At 45.7% G+C, this 23212-nt stretch overlaps 1 protein-coding gene across 4 annotated transcripts in view; it reads right to left on the bottom strand.

Annotated features, from left to right (window-relative positions):
* The window catches only part of HIPK2 (homeodomain interacting protein kinase 2), a 140427-nt gene that overhangs the window by 18486 nt on the left and 98729 nt on the right, over positions 1 to 23212 (bottom strand). For 2 of the 4 annotated variants that reach the window (XM_064654782.1, XM_064654783.1), the window contains exons 6-12: positions 22328 to 22512; positions 18409 to 18571; positions 15582 to 15708; positions 13939 to 14060; positions 9348 to 9490; positions 8802 to 8978; positions 5897 to 6178 (exon numbers count right to left, since the gene is read on the bottom strand). In XM_064654782.1, the coding sequence (XP_064510852.1) occupies positions 5897 to 6178; positions 8802 to 8978; positions 9348 to 9490; positions 13939 to 14060; positions 15582 to 15708; positions 18409 to 18571; positions 22328 to 22512 (1199 nt within the window). Of the gene's footprint in view, positions 1 to 5896; positions 6179 to 8801; positions 8979 to 9347; positions 9491 to 13938; positions 14061 to 15581; positions 15802 to 18408; positions 18572 to 22327; positions 22513 to 23212 lie in introns of all 4 variants that reach the window. The other 2 variants (XM_064654780.1, XM_064654781.1) reach the window with 1 other exon arrangement.

Consider the following 23212-nt stretch of genomic DNA (forward strand, 5'->3'; position numbering starts at 1 on the left):
GGATCTTTTTTCCCCTGGAATACCTTGAGTTACACCAGAATCACAGAAAAAGCAAATGGTATCTAATGGGGGCAATTCTTCAGTGTGTGGTTCACTCCAAGAGCTACAAACCTTTCAGTGTGTCTGACGCTGTAGCAGCATGGTCTTACAGCTCTCAAAGTCACAAACTTGGCCTTCCAGTTTGGAGGATGAAGGAAGCCATTGCACAAGAGTGCCTTTGAACTGGTGTGTATATACAACCAGGGCACGTAAGCTTTACCTCACATAACAAAAACTCTGTTCCAGGTCTCTGAAAAGGTAGTAACATGCACCCTTTTCAGTTTGCTGCTTCAAAATAATCCACCTATCCTAGGAAAGTATAGAGTCAGCCAACAAAAACCCACACTACAACTGCACTCGCTCTCTTCATGCTGAAATTTTATGCCATGCATAGCTCAGTGTCGAGAACATGCCCCCCCCTCTCTTCAGCTCAATCTCCATCCTGACCTGTTAATCTGCTCTCACCTTCTTTGTGAATTTGTGATGGTAAGAGGTCATTTTATTAGGCTACACAGGACGTGCCATAGCTATTTAAGTCATATATTCTGAATTGCTTAGAAGGTTGTAAGGGTCCTGCTGCTGAAGGTTTGCTGACAGAGCTACTGTCTATCTCTGTTATTTTAAGTATTAGTTGCATGTCATCGGTGTGTCTTCTAGGAGATGGAAGGCACCAATCTTTTTACCAAATGACTGTGGTTAGTCAAGGTATTGCTACGCAGAGTCAGTGCATTACAATGCACAGCACAACACAGCCACAATAGGCTACACGTCAAAAGAGAATTACAAACGGTGCTTTGCCCCTACCACATGCACATCAGCAAGTTGGCAAAAACACCTGGTTTGTGCCTGCCAGCAAATTCTGTGTGTAAGGGGAATTAAAGTCTTCTGAAGTGGGGCCCACCACCATTGCACTACAACGTGAACAACGCGAGTAATGACTTGCATCAGCTTAAGCTCCGTTATAAAGACAGACTCTGTCTCTCACATAGAGGACACTGTATAGTTTACCATCTTAAGAGAGAGGGAAAAATCCACAACCCTGCAAGGATTTTGTTCCAGTGAAGATGGTCAATGAGGCACTTACTCAGTATGCTGATGCAACAGCTGCAGTCAGCCTGCCTTGCCCAGCAAGACAGTGACTACTGTGAGGATCCCATGGAAAACCAAGATGGGGAGATGTTACTTATGACACCAGCATAGGCAGTGGAGAACTGAGGGGCTCTCTTGTCTCTCTGGGGTGGAAGGACCCTCAAAACCTACCACCTGAAGGCCATAACTGTATTGTTTTAAGAAAAATCCTGTTTTCCTTGCCTGCTGCACTCATTGCTTGGAGGGGAAGGATTCTTGGCACATCACAACAGCCACCTCCACTGCCCTTCCTTCCACCCCTTCCTCCTGCCATGCTCTGTGATGAGTCTCTTGGCAGAATGTAGAAATATCCCTCACTGAACCAGTAGTGCAGCCCAATGCATCCCTCCCCAGGACCTTGTGTGCTCTCCCTCCCAGCCACAATTCCAAGATGCCTTTGTGTCTCTCCGCTCCATGCTTAAGCTGTTGCTTTATTTTTTTTCCCCTTCTAAGCTTCAGCAATGTTTAATCAAAGGAGGATTTATATTTAAACTAGAGCAACAGGTGAAGTTGCACACTGGGGAGTACTTAACCCCTACTACTTGCTACTCGCCGAGCATGTGCTCTAATCACCGCAACTGCAGTGGCACTATCGGTCAGTTGGTCTGCCTGCTTGACTTTCTTGCAAGAGCAAGCAGAGAAACTAAAGAGGAATAAATTTTAAAAAGTAAATATCAGTCTACTTTCTGTTTCACTTTCTTCAGTGCTTTACAGGTTAGACCTGAATTCTTCTATGCAGAATAAATAACAGCTGGGGTATTATCTTACAGCACAGCAGTGAATGTCTCTTCAGCCTATCAAGTCTCTTCGTAAAGGATGCAGAGCTGAGAGTGTACAAGTTCACTGATGATAAACAAACAGGGTGACAAAACTGTTTCCTGTTCATAAAATGCATTTTATATGCAAATGTTCCCCCCTGCTGTTTGAAGGGACTAAATGTCACATACAGTGTGGGCATCAGAAACCAGGTAAAAACAATTTCATTCAGTAAAATTTTTCCCCTTTTATTTTGACTATTTCAATTTATTCTTCTTATTATTTGTGTCTATTTTGAAAGAATAAAACTCTCCATTAAACCAGAAACAAGAAGTCTTCTCCTCTAACACTTTCTCCCCTTAAATAAAGGTCAAAACTTTTTGCAGTTTTGAAGCTTCGCCAGATTTCACTGTATTACTAGAAAAAACCTCAATGTATCTTGCAAAAAAGCCTTGGTTTTGATGAGCTGACTTTTCTAATCAGGATTTTGCCCCCTGAAAATCTCTGACCATCTCTCTGAGGATGGTCCCTGCTGAACTGTACCTGAGGTTCCTCCTTGGTGACTGTGCCCCAGGCTCGGGGCTGGGGCCCAGTAGATGGCCCCCTTCGACAAGGCTCCACTAAGCAGGTCCTCCAGAGCTCATCTCACACCACCTCCCCAGCACCTTTACCCAACAAAAGCCCAACATTTTCTATTGATTTTATAAAGATTACACCAAGCTATGCTCTTCAACAGTGCAAAAGGAGCAATGTGCTGCCCTGCCTTCCTGATCGGCTGATATTTTATAAACATGTAACATAACATTTCCTACTTTTCAGTAGGAAAAGGAAAATTCTACCCATCTGATTTTTTCAGATTTTTCTTTCACCAATAAAAATTTCATATCCTCTGTATGAGAAAAGCTCTCTCTGCTGCTCTGGTATTACAGAAAGGCTTTTCTGATGGAGTAAATCCAAGCCGTAGGACTCCTTTCCTGCATCAGCAACATAATATTTTTTATCAACATTACCAGTACTGCTTAAACTGAGACTGACCAACTCTTACATCCTCAAAGGACCTACTACTTCTCACAACCACAAGTAGCTCTAATCTCTCTTCACTGAGGAATCAATAAAATAAGCATTTTTAGTCTTGTGGGTCAAAGAGAAATTTCTAACCCCGTAAGAAATAACAGAAGGAAGTGCTGTAGCAAATTCAGGAGCTGATCCAATGACAGTGAAGTTAATGTAAAACTACCATTGCTATCAATAAGATGGGATCAGACAATTACCTTTGATCTGTCAAGTGACATACGATTTCTACATCCTAACCTAGAAAAAACTAATATTGCTAGGATGTGACCAATAGCATGTTTCAAATGATTCCTTATTTTTCACCCCCACATCACAGCTATTGCCCAATATGGTAATATTTGCATATATGGGTGAGACAATGCATTCTTTGCATGGTTTCATTTTCGACTCAGATCCTGAACCTTTGGGCACTGATTACATTAATGCAAATACTTCACTGTCACTCCCATTTTTCTTGGAGCCAAAAAAATAGGCAAGTGAGAAAACTTGGAGTATTTTCTTACATGTGACAAACTTTCAATGAGAAAGACCCCAACTTCAGCAGGGACAAAGTTCCTTGGTATTAAATGCTGATACTTTACTGGAAGCTACACTCTCACTCCAGCTGAGACTATGGTATTAGATATACCCAGGTTAAAAGGCACTGAGCGAATTGATTTCACTCTCCTGGAGACATTAACCAAAAATTCTCATTCTGGACATGCTGTTTTCCACCTGTGCCTCTGCCTCTAATTCTCTATTTGCTCTGGATACATCTGCACAGGCAATTTAACTCACTCTGGAATTCCAAAAGGTGCCCGAGAACAGCTCGTGTCCATGCGAAATGTCTCTACATGGCTCAGAAATTAAATCTAGCTCTTAAGCTTTGGCCTTCCAGGAATGCTGGCATCCTGGCACTCTGTATAGATATGCCATATGGATACAAAAAGTAGCCAGGGATCTGATCCCAGGCAGGAACGTGTCCGGAATATGCTTTAGTCACATCAAAGCCAGTTTGTTTATGTAAGTCTGGCTCTTGGGACAACTTTTCAAGCCCCTCAGCAGACCCAAATATTTTAATACCTCAAACTCCCAACTAAATTTCTAGACATGTTCCTGAACTTTGTTCTGCCTGTCTTCCTGGAGAGGTGTTGAGTGAAGAAACCAGTCAGATGGCAGCAAAGTTGAAGCAGAAGAGACAACCATTGGTTGAACTGGATGCAGTATTCCAGTTCTTCCCTCCACCCCTCTCTGGACCAAAGAAAGACACCCAGATGGTAAGTTTAAGTGTTTTCACATAATTCCCAAAGCCTGGGATCAGCACCATGGGTAAACATGCTTGAAAAGAGCTCCCTTGACCCTTGAGATACCTGCCCTCTTCATGCTGCTCCACCTCACAACCTTAGTTTTCAGCATCTCTTTTGTCTTGCCCTTACTTTCCCGTAAGAGCCCTGGAAGTAGGGGCTCATTATTTCTAGTCTACCTGACTTTCACACTCATCTTCACTCAACTCCCTCTGGAACCCCACTTTCTTCCCCCTACCAAAGCAAGGAATGCTGTAGCAATTTTTAATTTTATTTCTTTTATATTTTTAAAGTGAAATATGTTACACTGTCCTGTGATCAAGTGCCTATGATAACCACTGCATTCATGGCAAGCCTGACTTTGAGAGGCACTGAGCTCTTGCTGCCCAGTGGAGTTCATTGGTAGGGAAAAGGGGAATGGGAAGCGGCAGTGGCTGTCAGGAGGCAGCTTGAAATTCCGGCCTAGATGCCTGAATCATATGGCTCTTTACAGATTTTTAGTTCCTGGAGGCCAAATGCATCTCATCTGTTCTGTGCACATTTGCAGGCTTCACTTATCACCACAATGCAGAGATGCAGAGACATAGATAGGTATCTCCAGTGATTAGAAGAAAATCTGGCATGGAGTGTATTTTAAATAAATAGAAAAATAATTATCTCTCACCAATACTGGAAAGATAAGGTTAAAAATTTCCTAGCTCAGTTACCAATATAAAAATGGTAAAATTATTCAGCTGTTTGCAAGACTACTTCTCTACAACTTATAAAGCAGAGCAATGTCTTGTGACTGGCATCAGATGGGAAACCTAGAGCACTCGTATGTGATGAAAGGTGCTGAAAGGACAGTCCTAGAAAATTAAGTCCTCTCTGATCCACAAGAGATGATCAGCAGTGTCAGCGGTCCTGGGCCACACTGTTCAGTCAGGTGAGTTAATTCCCTAAGGAGCAAACTCAGTCACCACGGTGTTTCTAGCCTCATCTATGCCTCTCTGCAGTCAGACAAAAAAGCAGTCAGTTTCTGCCACTTTTACAATAGTTCAAGGATGTTTTGACAACACAATCAGAACTAAGCAAATCTCTTACAATATATTTATTATTGTTGAGTGTTTATGACAGAACCATTGTTCTTGAGAACCTTTTTAAGAAAAATATCACATATCGAAGGTGTCATTTAATGCTCTTTACAGATGCCTGGATCAGTTAGAAAGAGAAAAGGCAAATTTAAGGCATCTTCCTTCCAAGCCCTTCTTTTTGTCTTTGTTTTAAACAGCTGTCTCAGAGAGACTCATCACCACAGGCTCTCTGAAGCCTCCTTTCAACAGAAGTGAGATAGAGAGAAGTATTCTTTCCTCTTACAGATGAGACACTATGGCATGGGGAGACTACTGCACTTCTCCAAGGTCACATTGCAAATGTACAGGCACAGAAGGGAGCTTCAACTAAATCTATGCAGTCCTCAGCTAGTATTTTTTTCCTTTCAAATGAAAGGAAAAACTGGATGCTGACACCCAAATATAGCTCCTGGAACATTACAGCAACTCCTGGGATGCTCCAGCACTTCTCTGCCTCTGTCTCTTTCTCCTGCACACAGGGAAGAGCAGAGAGCCACTGCTCACCTGGTGGGTGCATGCTTCTGCTCCTCCTCTTCATCCGTGTCGCTGCTGATAGTGATGACACTCACTGCGGGGCTGGGGGTGTCGGGAATGATGATCGTCTGCCGCTGCCGCTCCCGCGTGGTGCTGGTGGCCACGTCGCCCCAGCCGCAGGTGACGGAGGTGCTGCAGGCAGGGCTGTTGTGCACCATGGCACAGCGGGGAGGCGTGTTCTCCTTCACTCGTTTCGACCGCTGGGGCGAGCTGATGGACTGAGAGGATGAGACTTCATAGGTGGATGTGTTTCTGGAAATGGGAAAAGGCGTTAGTTGGTTAAAACTCTGTTTGCTCAAGTTGCCCGTCACCAAGGGCTTGTGAGTCCCGGTCTCCGATTCAGTGGCACTGGTCCATGGAGTCTAGGAAAACTGCAAAATTGACACAGTCACCTCTTCAAAGGAGAGAGCGCCTTGCATGACTTATTCATATCATTGGCTGAAAAGCAGTTTCTTGTAGCAAAAAATTCAAATTTTTTTTCCTAGAAATTTCCAGATGAGAAATGCTGCCTCTCAGGAGTTTGCACTGGGAGAGTAGGGGCTAGTCACACAGCCCAGACATACAGAAGAAAGGCAGGCACTCTATGGTTGTCACAGGAGAGAGAACCACCTAAATGATAATCTCTTTTGCCTGTATCCTGCACAGATGCATCATGACCAGGTATTTTTTGGCCAGAAAATGCTAGAGATAAAATTAGAATTTGCTGTGGAAAACAACAATCATTTATCAGGAAAACTGGTTTTTAATTTAATTAAACAGAAATTAATTTCTGTTTAAGAATCTTTTCAATGAACATTTCCTGCCCAATACTTTGACCTCTAGGACAGTGGTGTCCCATAGATGAGAGCAGGCAGAAGGGAGGACATATACTCAGTTTCATTTAATTTCCATGTGAAGCAGCATTCAGCATACGTAAATCAGAAAGAAAAGAAAAATATTCTTATTACACAGTAAAAAAGCATTCTCAAGTCCTGTTTTTTTCCCAGTCTTCCTATGTCAGCTTCCCTACCAGACCAAGCGGAAAAGGCTCACTTGGATCAGGGGTCTGAACACAGAACCTATCTACCCAGCAGTGCAGCGTGGGTCTGCAGATGGGGTTATTTACCAAAGCACACTGACTAAAGCCCATTTCACTCAATTCCCACACTTTCTTTCTCCCTTGTATTTCTTCTCACTACTGCAAAACATCTGGAGATTCAAAAAGGAAAAAAAAACCCCAAAGTTCTGTTTTGTTCCACTGTGGGGCCTGGGCTGCATGTTCAGCCTGGCCCAAAAGCTAACAAAAGGAATAGGTGGCATCCATCAAAAGGAAGTCACCCTGGCAGTATATCACACTATACCAACTTACACAGGGTCTTTTGCATAACAAATGGCTGCACAGTAGCATTCAAAGTGCTTTTTGAATACCAATGAGCAGCGTGGAGTACCCTCCTCTCCAAAGGAGCACAGTTCCTCATTTGGCTACAAAAGAGTCACAATTAATGAAGCTGTAGAATCCTCATTGCTCTGAGGATGCCCAATTCCTCCTGGACACTGCCATCCTGCTCCTGGAGAGTGAAGGGAGAAGGGGGGCCCTGCACAGGCACACTGGTTCCAGCAAGTGCTCTCTTTTGCTGGCTTGCTGGGGACATAGCTGCCTCTCCTCTGTGTTACCGATTGACTAAGACAGCTGGAGCCCACCCAAAGTAAATTCAACATTAGAGAGCAGATACATGGGAAGGATTTAAATAGTGGCCTCTTAACTAGAGTCAAACTGGTTGCGAACTCAGAGCTCCTCTGACCCCAGTGCAGTCACCCAGGAAAACCACAAGCTCCTCTGTTTTTGCCTCTGCACAAGTGGTGACCCATTTTGGTTCTCTCCCCTGCACTGTTCTGTTTTGTGTTTTTGTTGTTTTTTCTTTTTAAAGAAGCGTCATAGTTGCACAGCCCAGAGGACCTTCCCCAGAACAGGTACACATGCATCTTAAACATCCTTGTCCTCTAGACAAGCTTACACTGCTGTGACAGGCACTGCAACCATCCAACCATCTGAGTTGTGCAAGAAACCCCAGTCTCCTCCTTGCAGAGCCAAATGGTAGACTGAGAGCTGACAGATTCTAGGACTGCCCTTGTGTGAGATATCCTTACAAAACGCTCCGTTTTGTGCTGCCACGATTATAACAAGGCCAGCATGGAGATCTGTTGCTGGTGTGTACTGCTGAAGATAGGGACTAACCACCTATGTTAGGAGCTAGAGAGCTTGAGGTGGCCTAAAGCCACCCCAGTCCTCCACTCCACACGGCATTAAAGCTCAGAAGACAGGTCATCATCACTCCATTGTTTTTGAAAGGGCAGATCTCGTGTGCACACATCAGGCACATGTTCCTGAAGATGCGGTCCCCTGAGGTGCATCACCTCATGGAAGTGCAAACACTGCACCTCGGGAGTGCTTCTTCCAGATGATGAGGGAAGAAAAGGTGTGGCAACTGGGCACTGCGGCACACTGACCTGAGAATTCAGTTACATTTTTAATAACAAGGCCTCAGGTAATCACAGCAGCATAACGAGTGTATGAACAGGGCCCGAGTCTCCCATCTTGCATCTCCTGTAGCCACTGACTCCCACGCAAAATGATGCTCACTGGGTGTAAAATGCACCGGATCACCTCTTACCTGCCACTCTCCTGACCTGGGTGCCAAAGAGCTGAAGCAGCCAAGACTCCAGTCACAAAATGCGTAACCTAATCCCTTGCAGGCTGCGGAATAAACTTTATTCTGCCCTGCAGATGTCAGTGAACACCGCGCTGGCCAGCACGGCTGCATCGCAGGGCTGCACTCGGAAGCATGGGACCCCCATCCCACCACCAGGGCCAGCGCCGGGGTGGGCACACACTCACCGGGGCGCCGACTGGTGCTGTTTGCTCTTCCTGGCGGAGGTGGTGGCGGGCGGCTGGCGCATGACGTGGGCGACACCCACGTTGACGGGCTGGGCGGCGGGCAGGGTCACGTGGCTGGCCAGCAGCGTGGGCTGCTGCATGATGGGGTTGTAGTGGCTGCCGTGAGCGTGCGTGTTCCTGTGTGGTGGGGAGACAGGCATGCGTTTAACACGCAACCAGCTGTTCCTCGGCAGGCTCTTCCACAGGCTCCCACCGCCCTTCACCAAGGTACCCTCCCCCCTTCCAGGGCCCACTGGGCTCCTAGTCCACCCAGGATGGAGCATTTTCCCCAGGGAGCAGACTGAAGAGAGCGTTGTGGGCACAGCACTCCACCCCAAGGACATGGAATGGAGAAGTTGCCCATAGCTTTCAGACAAGGGGGCGACAGGCTGCAGCCCTTCTCCCTCACAGCCCTTGTGAGACCCCATCCCTCCTGCCCCCACTCTTCTCAGGCCTCCTCCAGCACTGGTGGGTACTTCAGGGAGCCTCCAAGCACCTCCAGTTTACCTCCAGTCTGCCAGTGGTTGGGTGCCTGCCATGGACTCTGGGATGACGGTCGCATGCTGGACAGATGTGTGGGTGGCCACCCCGGTCAGCTGCTGCCAGGCAGGAGGGAGCAGGATCTGCTGAGTGCCACTGGGCCACGCTTGCTGTCAGACAGAGGGAAAACAAAAGGCATCATGCACCAAGCATGAGTGGTGGCCCACGCTCACCTGGGGCCCCCAATAATTATCATGGTCATACTACATAGCTCTTATCCCCTTTCAAATATCGTTAGGAAAGCACAGTAAAAGCAGTAAAAGTCATCAGTATAGAGGATCGAAAGGAAGGGGGAAAAGTCCCTGCTGTATAAAGCAGCAGCTGTGGTTTAGGCTAAACTAGGAATAGGAAGGATTAAAACTAGTTGGCATTTCAACCCAAACATCAAACACTTTAGCACCTTTTAATTTTGACTTTCCAGATCAGCTGGGCCCTATGGTTCCATTGCCAATTTCCCCCTCCTACAGCCAGTTTTCTTTCTCATCCCAACAGGACCTAAACGACTTCAGGAACTTAAAAGGAACTAAAAAGGAAAATGAACTTTTCAAGGACCAGGAAAAAGAACTGGGCTTTAGTAAGGAGGGGAAAAAGGTGAATTTGGGGATATGGAAAGGGAACACCTATAAGCCACTGGGTGCTCCTCAGAAGGAACATCTTGCTACACAGCCAAGAAGCCCAGTTGCCTGCTTGCAGCTCACCAGGAGCCTCTCTGGGCAAAGCAGAGTGAAGCCATGCACAGCTATGTATTGCATGCCCGTCCTCTCCATGTGCTTTCCTGCTTTTTCTGAGTGAGTGCCCCCCTTACAGGGTGTAAATTCCTGCCCTGTGAGTTGAGCCATCGTTCTGGTATGCAATATCCCCCCAGCTGCGCTGCCACAGGCATGACTCAGGTTGTCCTGCTCCAGTGACTCCACGCAGTCAGATGGTTGGTTTTTTGACTTGGGAAACTTTATTTGCTACATGCTGCCCAAAGGCAGCTCTGGCAGCTTATCACTGCCTGGGCTGAGGAATGCAGGGGTACCAGCTATGGCCCACTTTAGTCTCAACCTGCACTACTATACTGGACCTGTGTTGTGTCATCACAGCTCCAAGGAGGCTAAATTTGAGGGGAGGCTTGTTCCAAGCATACATTTGTCCATTTCTCCACCCTCACAAGAATCCAGTTAACTGTCCCCATGATCCCCTCCTATCCCCCAGTGGAAAAAAAAAACCAAAAAACCACTCCCCAAAAAACACCTTTTCCCATTCTGCTCCAAAGTTTGACTGTCTTGTAACTTTCCATGTTGCTGAGTTAGATGAAAAGGCTGCTACAGTGAGGCCTCTCACAACATCTGCAAAGGATGGACAGTCACAAGGCTCCTGAGACCCTTTCATCTAAGGAGCCACAACCACAGGCTGCTGCTGCTTGAAGCAAGTAAGAGAAAGAGGCAAAGACACTAAAAGATCAGGGAGGAAAAAAGCCTTTTTATTCTTTTCTCTTTTTTCCCCAGCTTTGCTTTAAAAGAGAAGACTAAACTACTCTTGCAGTCAGTCCCAGGGGACTACCTGTATTTACTTGCAGAGAAAACTGCTTCCTCCCTTTTCAGGAAGAGAACGAAACAAAACTAAGCTCCTTGCCTGACTGCAGTGCATAAATTTAGATGCAGTGTCAGGGTCTAGGCACAAATTCCTCACTTATTAGGTAAGGACCACTGAATCATTTAATCTGCAGATAAGACTTGTCTAGGCTGATCCACCAGCACAGCGTGCTGTGCTCACACACAGGAGGCTTGCGCCGGCAGCCGCAGCCTGTTCCCAGTTATTGCCTCACTATGAAATCTTGCAGCCGTGGTGGAGCACCGCGCTCGGGAGCTGGGGGATCCCCTGGTGCGACGGAGCTCGTGCTCCGGATATAGAGCAGGAGCGACTAATGGAATAACTGTGTTTGTTCTGAAAGCCGGTGGCAGGACCTCCGTGGGAAGTGGTGTTGGGGAGGAGTTAAGAGGAGGGCAAAATCAAGAATTCAGAGCATTATTCAAGGACAGGGGACAGTTCTAGGTCACATCATGGATGCCTGCCAGAAAACTGTACAGTTTTGTCTCTTTTGAGATCAAAAGCCACAGAGAGCTATTAGAAAAGACAGGATCAGTCTCCTTTCACCAGTCCCTGTGCATACAGTATGTGGACCACATTTGCTTGAGAGGGTGAAAATAGACCCAGACAAGTTACAAACAAGTTACTTTAGCCACTGACCCCGCATCTTGCAGGCTGCTTGCTCTGCCTTGCACTGCCTAGCTCCATCCCACAGACTGCAGACACACAGCTGCCAGAGATGATGCTCAAAATCTGTCAGTGCCTCAGCGGGGGGTCCCTCCGGCCCCTGGAACTCCTTCCTCCTTCCTTCCTCTGGTGCAGTTGGTCTTGTACAAAATGCACGGGGGGAATTGGACACCAGCTGCGCTGGGATGCAGTAAGGCCTTACCAGCCACAGGCATCCTCATGAGGTCAAGCACAATGACCTGTGCTGTGTGCTGGGAGCACAAGGAGCAGCACTGTGCCCCATCGGTGGGACAAATAAGGCAGGTGGAAAGACAGAAGTGGGCTCTGGAGGTGCTACACTCTCTGCCGGGGACAGGCCCTCTAATAGTTGGAGCAATCCCGTGGTCCAGTCTGAAGAGTATTAGATAAGCAGCTGTGCATGAGGGGAATAGCTCTCTGCTGGGAGAGAGACACGCAGCCGCTCAGAGATCAGATGTGACTACAATGCATCACAAAGAAGCTGTGTTTTTCCATTCAGGAAACTGGAATTGGGTACAGATTTGTTTATCAGACCAGCTGCTCAGCCCAAACTGAGTGAGGCCCACGGACACCAGATGCCACCGGCATCAATCAGAGTGTCCTGCCACCAGAGTGACAGCTAGCATTTCTCATCGCGCCAGGCAAACAGATACATCAACAGGCAGACTGCCTCTCTTTTATTAAATCAAAAATTAAAAATCTATGCAAGTGAGGAGAGTTTCTCAGAAACAGCTTGAATTCCCTTTTGGAAGTGGCAGTAAATAAAATGCCGGTAGAAAGTATGAAAGGGGCAGCCCAAGAAATCGGCATTCATGTGGCAGAGGCAGCACCGAAACTGGAAACCTGTGGGAGGGAGGGTGTTCAGGAGGATATTTACTACAAACATTCCTCATTTGTATGAAGTCCAACAAGGCCATCTCGAGAAGAAAGAAGGAGCGTGAGGTCCTGAGATCTTTCAGGCTCCTGCTGCCTTTGGGATGCTTCAGATCACTCCTTCAAGCCCCACAGAAAGCACACCACAGGAGGTCTGGCAGAATGATGGGGGCATGTAAAGCCCTGTGACCTCCTTCATCCACTGCCTTGGCTGACTCCTTGCACAAGCAATAGGTGCCAGGCTCTGAGCCTGCACAGACTGCTCTCGCTTTGCCACGGCTTTTGTTTTGACTGCCTCATAGGCTCTTCTTTCCTACCAAACTAGTGGTGGCCCATGTCTGTTGTTACAACAAGCTGTAACAGAGATAGGTTCGATGTTTCAGACAGTCCTCTAACAAAGGCTCTGCTATTGGGAAGGGGCAGGGCAGGTGGAAATCACACAGACTGCAAGTTGCATTTTGATCCACCAGGTAAGCAGAACTGGCATCTGGCAAAGGAAGGCAATAGCACCAACAGCCTTACCGCAGCAGTGCAGGGCACAGGCACAAACCCTTAAGTCTGTGGGTACCTGACTGCAGACCAACCAAGACTGAGTCAGAGGCATGCATTTTTAATTAACAGGTCACCTTTTCCAGGCTGCACGACTTAGTATTAAGTATACTAGGCAGTTTTTTTTCCTGCCTGTTATCAGCAAAGTTACCATGGCACCAGCTCAAAAGCAGTAGGGGCAGATATCACTGAAGCCAGCACAAGGTGGAATGAACTGCTCCTCTGGTTTGAGAAGCTGGGGTTCCCCTTGAGGATGTGCATGTGATCAATGGTACCCATTTCTGATTGTTTTTCTTCTGGAAGGAACCATGCTTTTCCTATGAGCACAATTCGACAACTGTGCCAATAAGTGCTGCTGACAAGGAGAGCTCCTTGCCTGTGGGGCCTTTGCCTCCGCTCCTTCCATCTCACTCATACCTGAAGAGCAGAGGTGCAGCTCATAAAACAGAATGGTGGAGTCTTAAAGCATGGAAGACATTTACTGTCAACACACAATTCACCACTGGGACTCCCGACTACAAACTACCACTGAGACTGCAAGTTCAGGAGGATGCAGGAAGGTTATTATTGGTTCCTCCTCAGCAGAGGCCGGATACAGATTTCCCTGAGGCTTTCCCACTGATTCCAGTGGAAAACCAGAAAGAAAGAAGTTTTTTCTGGAGGCTTTTGCAACTCTGACATAGCCTTTGAGCTGGGGGAGATTTGGACATTTCAGAGAAAGCTGCAGACCCTTATATAGCTGCCCAAGTCTCCAAACTGCACCACAGAAGGCCCTTAGATAAAGCTACTCTCCTCAGCCTTCAAGAGCTAAACAACACAGTAAATACCTGCTGAGCTCAGTGTCTTCAGAATTCCTTACCTGTGCGAGGAGTCCTGGCTGGATCTGAAGAGGCTGGGCCCCAGGAGCCTGAGTGACAATGGGAACTGCGTTCTCCATCCGAACCGAATACCCAGCATGCTTTGAAGGGGAGGCTTGTAACCCTGTTCCACCAGCACAGAAGGTACAGCATTAGCCATCAGCAGCACTGCTAGGAACAGGGCTCTGGTTTTCAGAGGTGCCTAAAGGCACTCGCTGATGTCCACTTAAATTGCAATATACAGTCCCTCTGAAAAATTGGGCTATCAGAGTGCCACATGTTCTACCCCAGCCCAGAGACGTCCAACAAATGTTCACAAACATGATACATGTATAAGGGCACAGAAAAGACATTTTCAGAGGTATTAAGGGAATAACTGAGTTCATATTTTTAGTGTGCCTCAAATGCACAGCAAATATCACGATACAGCGTATACAGGGAGAAAAAGAAAACAGCAGAGTGAATGGTTTCTCTTCACCATATTCTCCAGTTTGACAACAGAAAATGGTCTTTGCCAGCCCAAACCTATTGCTACGTGAGAATGCTATCTTTGGACCAAAGTGGGACAGTGGGATGGGAATCCAGAACTCTGTACTCCTTTTTCTCTTGAACAGCTTCTTGGGACTCATATTTTAAAGGCTCCAGCACACCCCAAACTGATTAAGCCACACATAAGCCTAACTGAGCAGCAGGAAGCTTCCCTCTCCACCACCTCAGCACAGCCTGTGCTGCCTCCTCTGCTTTAGAGCTTTCTCAGGACAGCAAGCTGAAGATGTTAGCTTATGTACTCTAGCAATATATTTCTGAAGTCAAACCCCTGAGATGCATTTTAACTACGTAGAAGAGGTCTAGCTAAACTTCTCTAGTTCAAAAGAGCTTTGATAATCTTGCAGAACATTTAACAAGTGCCTAGAGACTGCTGCACAGACAGGCTTGTAGAACTGAAGAGTAGAAGTTGCACCGGCTGAACCAAGGTCTATTTAGCCCACTTCCTACAGATACCCATCTAGTTTTCCAAATTGCTACAGCATGTAAAGAGAAGGACAAGTGGCTAATTCTGATCATCACCCAAGTTGTCTAACAGTGGTACCTACTACTACATACACAGGCAGAGCTGTTTGCAGTGGGGTGGAGCTGAGGGAATTTTACTCATAAATGGTCATGAGCATGTTATGGGGGCAAACCCTCATCTCCACCCCCACCATGCTCCCTGCTGCATTACCCTCCTGAGTTCCCCTTTTAGCAATAGAATCACTGAGAAGTGATGAGCCCATTACTCATGTGCTGATTCATGTTACTGTGGGGGAAAGCTTTCAAGTTTACCAAAGTATGGCAGAAGAGCCTTCAAACTCTGTTCAGGGCAAAAGAGGACAAACATCACATATTCTCCCTCAGCCCCTTCTCAGCATCTGCCCTGTTGTTTTAGACCAGCTACCTCCAACTCATGCTGTCAGAGGTCCCTGCAAGATCCTCCACTGCTGCAAACATTTCCACCTGCAACAACCTCACTGCTCTGATTTACTAGGCCAGCCTTCTTCCTGCCACATGACCTGCACTAAGGGAGCTCATTTCCAACATGAGCTGGACGAAACAGCAGTGGGGAGGGAGCAGCAACTGGCCAAGGTCCGGTGAGGCTGTTCCTTACCTTGGAAGCCTGGTGGGCAGACGATGAGAGCTTGCTGTAAGGGGTCGGGGCGGGCACAGATCTGCGCTGTTCCTGTCTGCAGGGGCATGCTCCGCTGGGCCACCGCAGCCATGGACGCCGCTGAGGGCTGGTAGAGTGCAGATTGGTAATTTAGTATGGAGACCTCGGGGTTGGCTAAGGAAATAGTGGCACTGGAGGAGGTGGGAGCCAGGTTGGTGGTCTAAAGGAATGACGGGAATTAAACAAAAAACAAACAAAAAAATGAGGGAGATGGGTACGTTGGAAGAAGCAAAATCCAAAAACAAAATAAAAAAGTAAAATAGTGTAAGATAAAGTGAAAAAAAGAAACCAAACAAACCAAAACAAACAAAACAGCAAACTAAAACCAAACAAGGGGTAGAACAGGACACTGAGGAGCACAGAGATAAGGGCAGCGCTGGGGAAAGGAGCACAATCCGCCTGAGTAACCACAGCTGTACCACACCACAGGGCCTCTGGTCATGCAGTGCTGCTGTGAACTGCTGAGAGACACAGCACATTCTCTAAAGCAGAACTGTAGCCCCATTTCTCACCCAACTGCCTCTGATTTGCAGTATGATGAAGATGGGGTCAGAAAATGTTACTATCCACAAATCATGTTGTTCACTCATCATGTACATAGGTCTAGGAGCTGCTCATATTTCTGAGGTAAAATAAACTCAGCACCTCCATGCCTTGTGAAGTCTCATCCTGAGAGGGGAGATTCATTCCAGCCCTTTCTCTTAGATACCTTGCATCTAAGATGGTACACGCCTCTTGAATTATGTTTGGAATTTGAAGTAATCAGAAGGCATAACAGGTGGTAATACTAATACTTGCAAAGTCCAAACTTGGCTTGTCTTTAAAATCTCTTAGAGCAGAAACTCCAGCAGGGGATGTTGCAAAGCCACAAAAATCATCCCAGTGTTCTGCAAAACATCTAGAAATCTGAAGACTTTTTTCATTTGGACTGAGTCTAACAGTTGCAGACAACTAAACAGCTCTGTCACTGCTCTAAAACTATGTCCTTAGCATTCATGCCCAGGCAGCCAGACTCTACCAGACCAGAGCCCATCCTTCCCCTCTGCCCAAACATAGGGAAGCATTGCTGGACATAGGTCAGACACTACTTTCTCATGGCAAATGACAGGTCAGACAACGCTTTCTCATGGTGAATATATGAACCCAGGAGGAGGTTTTGATCAAGGCTGGAGGAGACAGCAGACTAAGCATTTTGCACTGCACTGGTTGCTACTGGACCCGTGCTGCACTGCCACAGCCACAGCCACGAAGAATGTGACGACAAAACATTTCTTCCTTCTCCCCTCTCCATGCAGAGGCAGTGAAGTGCAATCTGCTCTCCTGTGCAACATACTGAGCAGCAACCACAACAGCTCCCACACTCCTAATCTCAGAAGCTGTAACTGGAACGAGGCAATCCCCAGACATTTTGCAGAGACAGGAAACAAAAGAAAGCTAAGATGAATGGTATGTTGAAGAGAATTGTGAAAGGCTTAGAGCTTGTTCAAACTAAAAAACCCTTCCTGGAAATATTTCTACCACTTCTTCTAGGAACACCGGAGATACTGGTTCTGCTCACAACACACACCCCTTGCGAGAATTCAGAAATTACCATGGATCTCCCCAGCCAACAACTGATCGTAATGTCAAGTGAGCTGTGAGGAAATGAAAGCAAGTCTGCATTTCCTACTAGCAACTGTGGTACAAATGGTGTCTCTGCCCTGCAGCTGGGGCCTAGGGGAGCCTGTAGTGTGCATTTCTTTAGTCAGTAACTCAGAAAGAGACAAGAAAGGGAACTGGTGTTTGCAACTAATACCCTATCACACCAAGTCATGACCCATCTCTGTCTGAATCTGCTTGAATTGTTTCAAAAGACCTTCTGTGATCACATGTATCAGGACCTGAGTCACGAAGTCTGGTTTTCTGACTGACGCAGGAACACCCCGTAGGTCTATACAGACTCCTTTAGCTCCCTGGCTTTCCAAACACCACTTCCGCAATGCCACCTGCAATCTCTAGACTGAATCTTGAGCAGCCTGTTCCCAAGAGGCTTAAAAGACAGTAGCTATTTCTTGAGCTTCAGTCTCCTACAGTGCACTCCCTGGAGAGTTTCCCTTCACTGCTGTAATACAGTACCGCAGTAAACAACTTCGTCTGCTAGTCACAAAAAATTTGTCAACACAGCACCCCCCAACACTGGGGCAAGTGAAACTAATACAAAGCACAACTACAAAGCCAGAGCCCACTGAAGTAGAGTGCAGTTTGTTCACAGTGGGGATACGTGCACACAGTCCCCACATCAACTGTGGCACCTGGAGTAAAACCAATGCGAGATAAGAATAAACATTATCATTAAACTCTTCTTTCATGTTGATCAGTTACAGTGCTGTGTCTGTTCCAGAAGGGTTTAAATTCTTTTTACTTCAATGCAAATTTGAAGAAGTGCTGTAAGATCACAAATACTTCTGCCTGACCCAGGGAGTGAAGTCCTACTTGCTGCATTTAAGGGACTAATGAGCTTTTCCCCATAGCAACTTCCAAGTAAGCAGGATTTATCACCCCAACAACAACATAAACAACATGGGCAACATTTCACCATCACACAAAATGCCACGAGGTTACTGCCTGCCTGAAGAAAAGAGAATGACGAAAGGAGCAGAGGAAGGAGAGTAAAAAGGCACCATCTCTTGACAGGCATGTTAAATGGGACACTACTTCGCTTTTCATCTTCTAGACCCTGCTGACATAAAGGTTTCAAGCACTGTCTGCTTCTGATCAATGCCCTTACCTGGTTGTGGACTGTGTTCAGCTGGTTGTTAAAAGTCATGGTCAAGTTGGTCGATGTACTTGGGGCTACGTGGGTGATGAATGGCGTCTTGCTCTGGTTCACTGTGTCATACATATTCACCCGCCGCTTGCAAATCTCCATGTTCTGGAAGCAGGACTTGACACTGTGTAAGGAAAGGGGGGCAAGGAAGAGACAGAAAATCGACCAACTGACTAACACAGGTAACAGTTCATCACAGTGGCCCTGCATTAGGTCTCCACCTTCTAGGCTCTTAAAGCCCTTTGCTGTTTTATGCAGGTCTCTCTTAACCAGTGAGAGTCAGTTTAACTCTGTACTGAAAAGGCCAAGATGAGAGCGGCTGCTTTGGGACTCCTGGGTGCTCCCATGGGTCTCAGCACTGCAATACAAATCACAAGCAGCAAGCAAATTGGTTGCTCCTTAGGTGACAAGGCAAGAAATACAAAGTGGCTATTTTTAAGGACTGAAAGAGACTGAGAGCAAGAAAGAAAGATAGATACTGGTTTTTTTCTGATGATTGAGCCTGAGAGGAAAAGACAACTCATGCTTTTGCCTCTGTGCAAGCCTAAAGGTAGTTTTACACATCCTTTGCAAGGAAGAATTCTACTATTCTTGATCACTGAGACCACTAAAAAATCTCCCTTGTTCCTTTCAAGAAGTAGTTTACTGAGAGCTGAGTCCAGCCTAGCCCTTAAAACATTGCCCCTGTCTGGCTAAATGCTTGTACAGATGCTTATCTTGAAGCACATGAGACCTCCTCTTGCAGTCAATGGGACAATTCATATTGAAAAAGGTTATGCCAAATCAGATTCATCAATGCCCCAAGGCAATCCGGTTCTGAGGTTATCTCACACTGAGAATTGGATCTCTGGGGGAAAGATTACAGCTTCTTTCTCTACGCTGACTTTCCCTTAAATGTTATTGATATAGCAATGGAAATTTTGAGAAGTATCATATTTTGTGCCTCCTGCAAAGGAGATGAAATACTCTCTACATTTTTAGAGCTCACCAGGCATCTACTACATGAAACTGTCAGTATTTCATTTTTATAATTAGGATACCGAAGCATACAGAGGTTAAGAAATAACAACACAGCAAACCTGTGCAAAACTATATTTTTAATAAAATCTCATTTTTGGAGGTCTAAAAACCAATACAGTTTTCCCACAATTCCTCCATAATAATTGATTTTACAAATGCAATCTTAGAGTCTGAAACTCAACCCCAAAAAGTATAAAGGCATTTATTTTATTTCCATTATCTCAACACAGAAAAATAGCAATTCCAAGCAGTGAAAATCAGCTGTAGCTGTAAAAATCAGCTGTATGCTGATTGTTTTGTAATGATCTAAACTGCTAGAGGAGGTAAACATATCCTCACCTAATTTTTAAGAAACGAAATGTCCCTTCAAAAGGACAACCTCATATGATCCCTCGAGCTGGTCAGGAAGAGGACCTAAATCTTTTCATCCCTATCTTTTCTCTTATTCAAATGGTCACCTCTCTTTTCCTGTGAGTAATGTCTTGATAACTGGATCTGGGCCATAAACACCAGCAGACAAGACAGGTTCAGGACACTGTGCACAGCTGCACATTATGAGCATTCACTTACAGAACTATACCTGTTAGTTGCAGAACATTCAGCAAAATCAAACACTTATCAAATAAATACAGAAGACTATTGAATTGCATTTTTTCCAGTCAAGTATGAACATAATTCCCCATTCAAAAAGCAAAAAGCATTGAAAAGAGTGTATATTCTCTACATGGTGAACTGTGTGTGTTACTAAACAGTTTTATATAACAAGGTGTAAGCTCTACTAATGCAACACCATGTTCTCTGTGCTTACTTTAAAAAAGGGGGGGATAAAAAAAGGCAGGGACAAATCAAAACAGAAAAAGTCCGAGGAGTACTCAGCAATTTAAGATCCAGGCAGCTAATTATGTGAAATGGGGACCTAAAGTCACTTTGTTGTCTGCTTGCAAGTAAGCAGAACAGCCCATCTCGTGCTGCTCAAACTTGCAGCCTCTCTGAAGCGTGCCACAGCAGATTCCTTCCAGAAGTTACAGCTTCCACATATTCTCACTTTCTCTGCTGCCCGATTTACTTTCAAGACAGATTACAACTCCCTGCATCTCTCAAGGCTTTGAAGTTTCTATTCTCCAAACTACAGGCAATCACAGACAAAATTTCCATCAACTTGCCATGCTGGTTACAGCTTATTGCTCTCTTTTCCAATCACTGCTTCCTACGTGGAGGGGCTGCGCGGGGTTACGCACCCGGCTGGCACAGCGTTTAGTATTCAGAGACCTGATGCTGAATTCTTTACTTGGGTAAAACCCTCACTGCTATCAGCCCCAGTGATATTTTCAACCTTTCTGGGGCTTCGCCTCAGCAGCCACAAGTGAGCACTTCAAAAATGAAGATGTGGTTACGGTCTGTTGCGTTAGTGGAAAGATTTCTGACGGCAACACATTAGGTCACAAATCTATCTTACACAATCAGTTGCTGCACAGTAAGAAGGATTGTTGCAAATTAAGAGACTTCTGTCTATGATGCTCACGCTGTTAGAAAATACTGTCATTTTTTATTTATGAGTGGTTTTTATATGAAACTTACTTTCTCCCTGTTTAGCACAACAATCTCCCATCTTGTTTTCATTACATTTATCATTTACTATCTATTTATAGATAACAATGCTCCAAAATGGCTGTGCATGGTACGTCTGGGTCTACACAGATCGTGCACCCACTACCTTCTGGTAAGCAGCTGCTCTTATCTTGTGATAAATGTAACAAAAAGGCAGCTACAGCTCCTTCAAAGAGGGAAAGCTACCTTAAATGAACTTGAAATACCGCAGCCACACATAGAAGCAGGAGAGCTGACACAGTTACCTGTTGCTTTGCAGCACTCACACACACATACTCTAGAGCTTTTTAAGGAATCTCCTTTAATTTTGTACCTGAGCTCCTGACAGCCTTTAAACACTCATGCAAATGGCACCCAATGAAGTACAACACTGTGCTGGCAACTGTTCTCCTGTCAAGTGGAAGGGACAGCCTGCAAAAGCACCTTGAACTGCAAGTGCTGTAGAGCAGGATATTCAAAGCTAAGTGTCCTGAAGGCTTTGGAAAACTCCCACTATGTATCTACCTTTTTCACTTACACCTGAGAAGCCTGGCCCTATGTGAACTGCCCAGGGGACAAGGGCAGTGGGCTGGGTGCAGGTTTCCTGCACTTCAGGCTGCTCTGCTCTGTAATGCAGCCCTAGGAGAAGGGGCAGTCAGGCTCAAAGGCATGACACTTCTTCACATCTCCAGCAAGCCACAGAGCCCATCTCCATTCCACATGTGTGTCAGATGAGGTCACAGCGTGGTATTTAAGGTGACACAGGCAGACAACAAACAGCTGAAAATCGAACTCCTTATCCTGTTGCCTATGCTTTTAAAACAGAGCTGCTGCAGAATAGCTTTTCCCTTAAAAAGCAAAGAGCCCCAAACTCACCCCTGCAAGATGGGAAGGTTCTGGGAGTAAAGGTTGGTTCCCCACTGCAGATAAGGTTGATTACTTCAGTAACAATCATTACTATATTACTTTGAGTTAGACTGATAGTTTCAGCACTAATTGCATAATTTCTTCTGCATTTTAATGGAAAAATACGTAATTATTGAATATTTACATAATTAATGTAGCACACACTTCAGCATTTTAAATGCCAAGCACCCACAACACAATTCTAACAACCTTGACTTGGCAATCCCCTTTTTTTTAACCAGGAAAAGATTAAAACTTAGGGTATAAACACCTTAACAATGCCCTTCAGATACATTTGGTCTCCACCACAGCCAGCTCTTCCCTTCACCTTCCAGTTCAAAACCCAAGGGAAACAAAAGCCACGTACTGTGTGCTGTGAGGGAAATCGAGCAAGTGCGTCATGGTGACAAAAGGGTGGCTCAGAGTTTCAATGGGTGTTATCCTCTTATCTGCATCTATCGTCAACATCTTCTTTAACAGATCTATAAACTCCCGCCGGTCTGCCTTTTCCACCAACATATCACTTCCTTCCAAATCCGTTGTCATGTTTACCTAAAGGAGAAACGACAAGAGTGAGCGCCAAAGGAAAGAGCAGATGGTCAGGTCTCCAGCAAACTGTGTTTACTCCTCTCTGGAGCACATGCCCTGCAAGCCTCCCTGTCTAAAGGGGTAGTTGCTGAAGTCACACAGCACACTCTGGCTGGTCATCTGGCTTGTGCATGTCAGATCTCTAGACAGACTGTAAAGTGTTCAGCTCGCTTGGGTCAATGGCTAATGAAACACTTAGTCACCCTCCACTGATGATGAACAGCTTCCATGTGGTAGCAGGCAAGCTCTCATAATCAGTGTATTTATCATACAAAGTACTGTGCTATCAGATACTTATCTATGTGTCCCGTGAGCAAGAGATATATAAAATACACAAAAATTCTCAGAAGTTTTATGAGAAACATCCCATCCATGGTGCCAGGAAAAAAACCCCCACGTTATTTCATGCATTTATAAAGTCTCCCCTGATTCCAGTCTTCCATTTCTGCATATTTGCTTATCAATGCTACCATGTCTAGACTTTGCTAGTACAAACTCCAGTGTTGAACCAGTTTTGCACAATGATTTGTGTGTTAGCACAAACTCCTGTCGCAGGAGTGGTTATGCTGGGATTACCTTTCGCAGCTATATGGAATTGACAAGTGAATTAGTACTCCCCATTCCCCCAGACAGCCACATTTTACAGAGAGCACTCTTCTACAGC

The sequence above is a fragment of the Pseudopipra pipra genome, chromosome 5 (assembly GCF_036250125.1).
Source record: "Pseudopipra pipra isolate bDixPip1 chromosome 5, bDixPip1.hap1, whole genome shotgun sequence".
NCBI classification, from domain to species: Eukaryota; Metazoa; Chordata; class Aves; order Passeriformes; family Pipridae; genus Pseudopipra; species Pseudopipra pipra.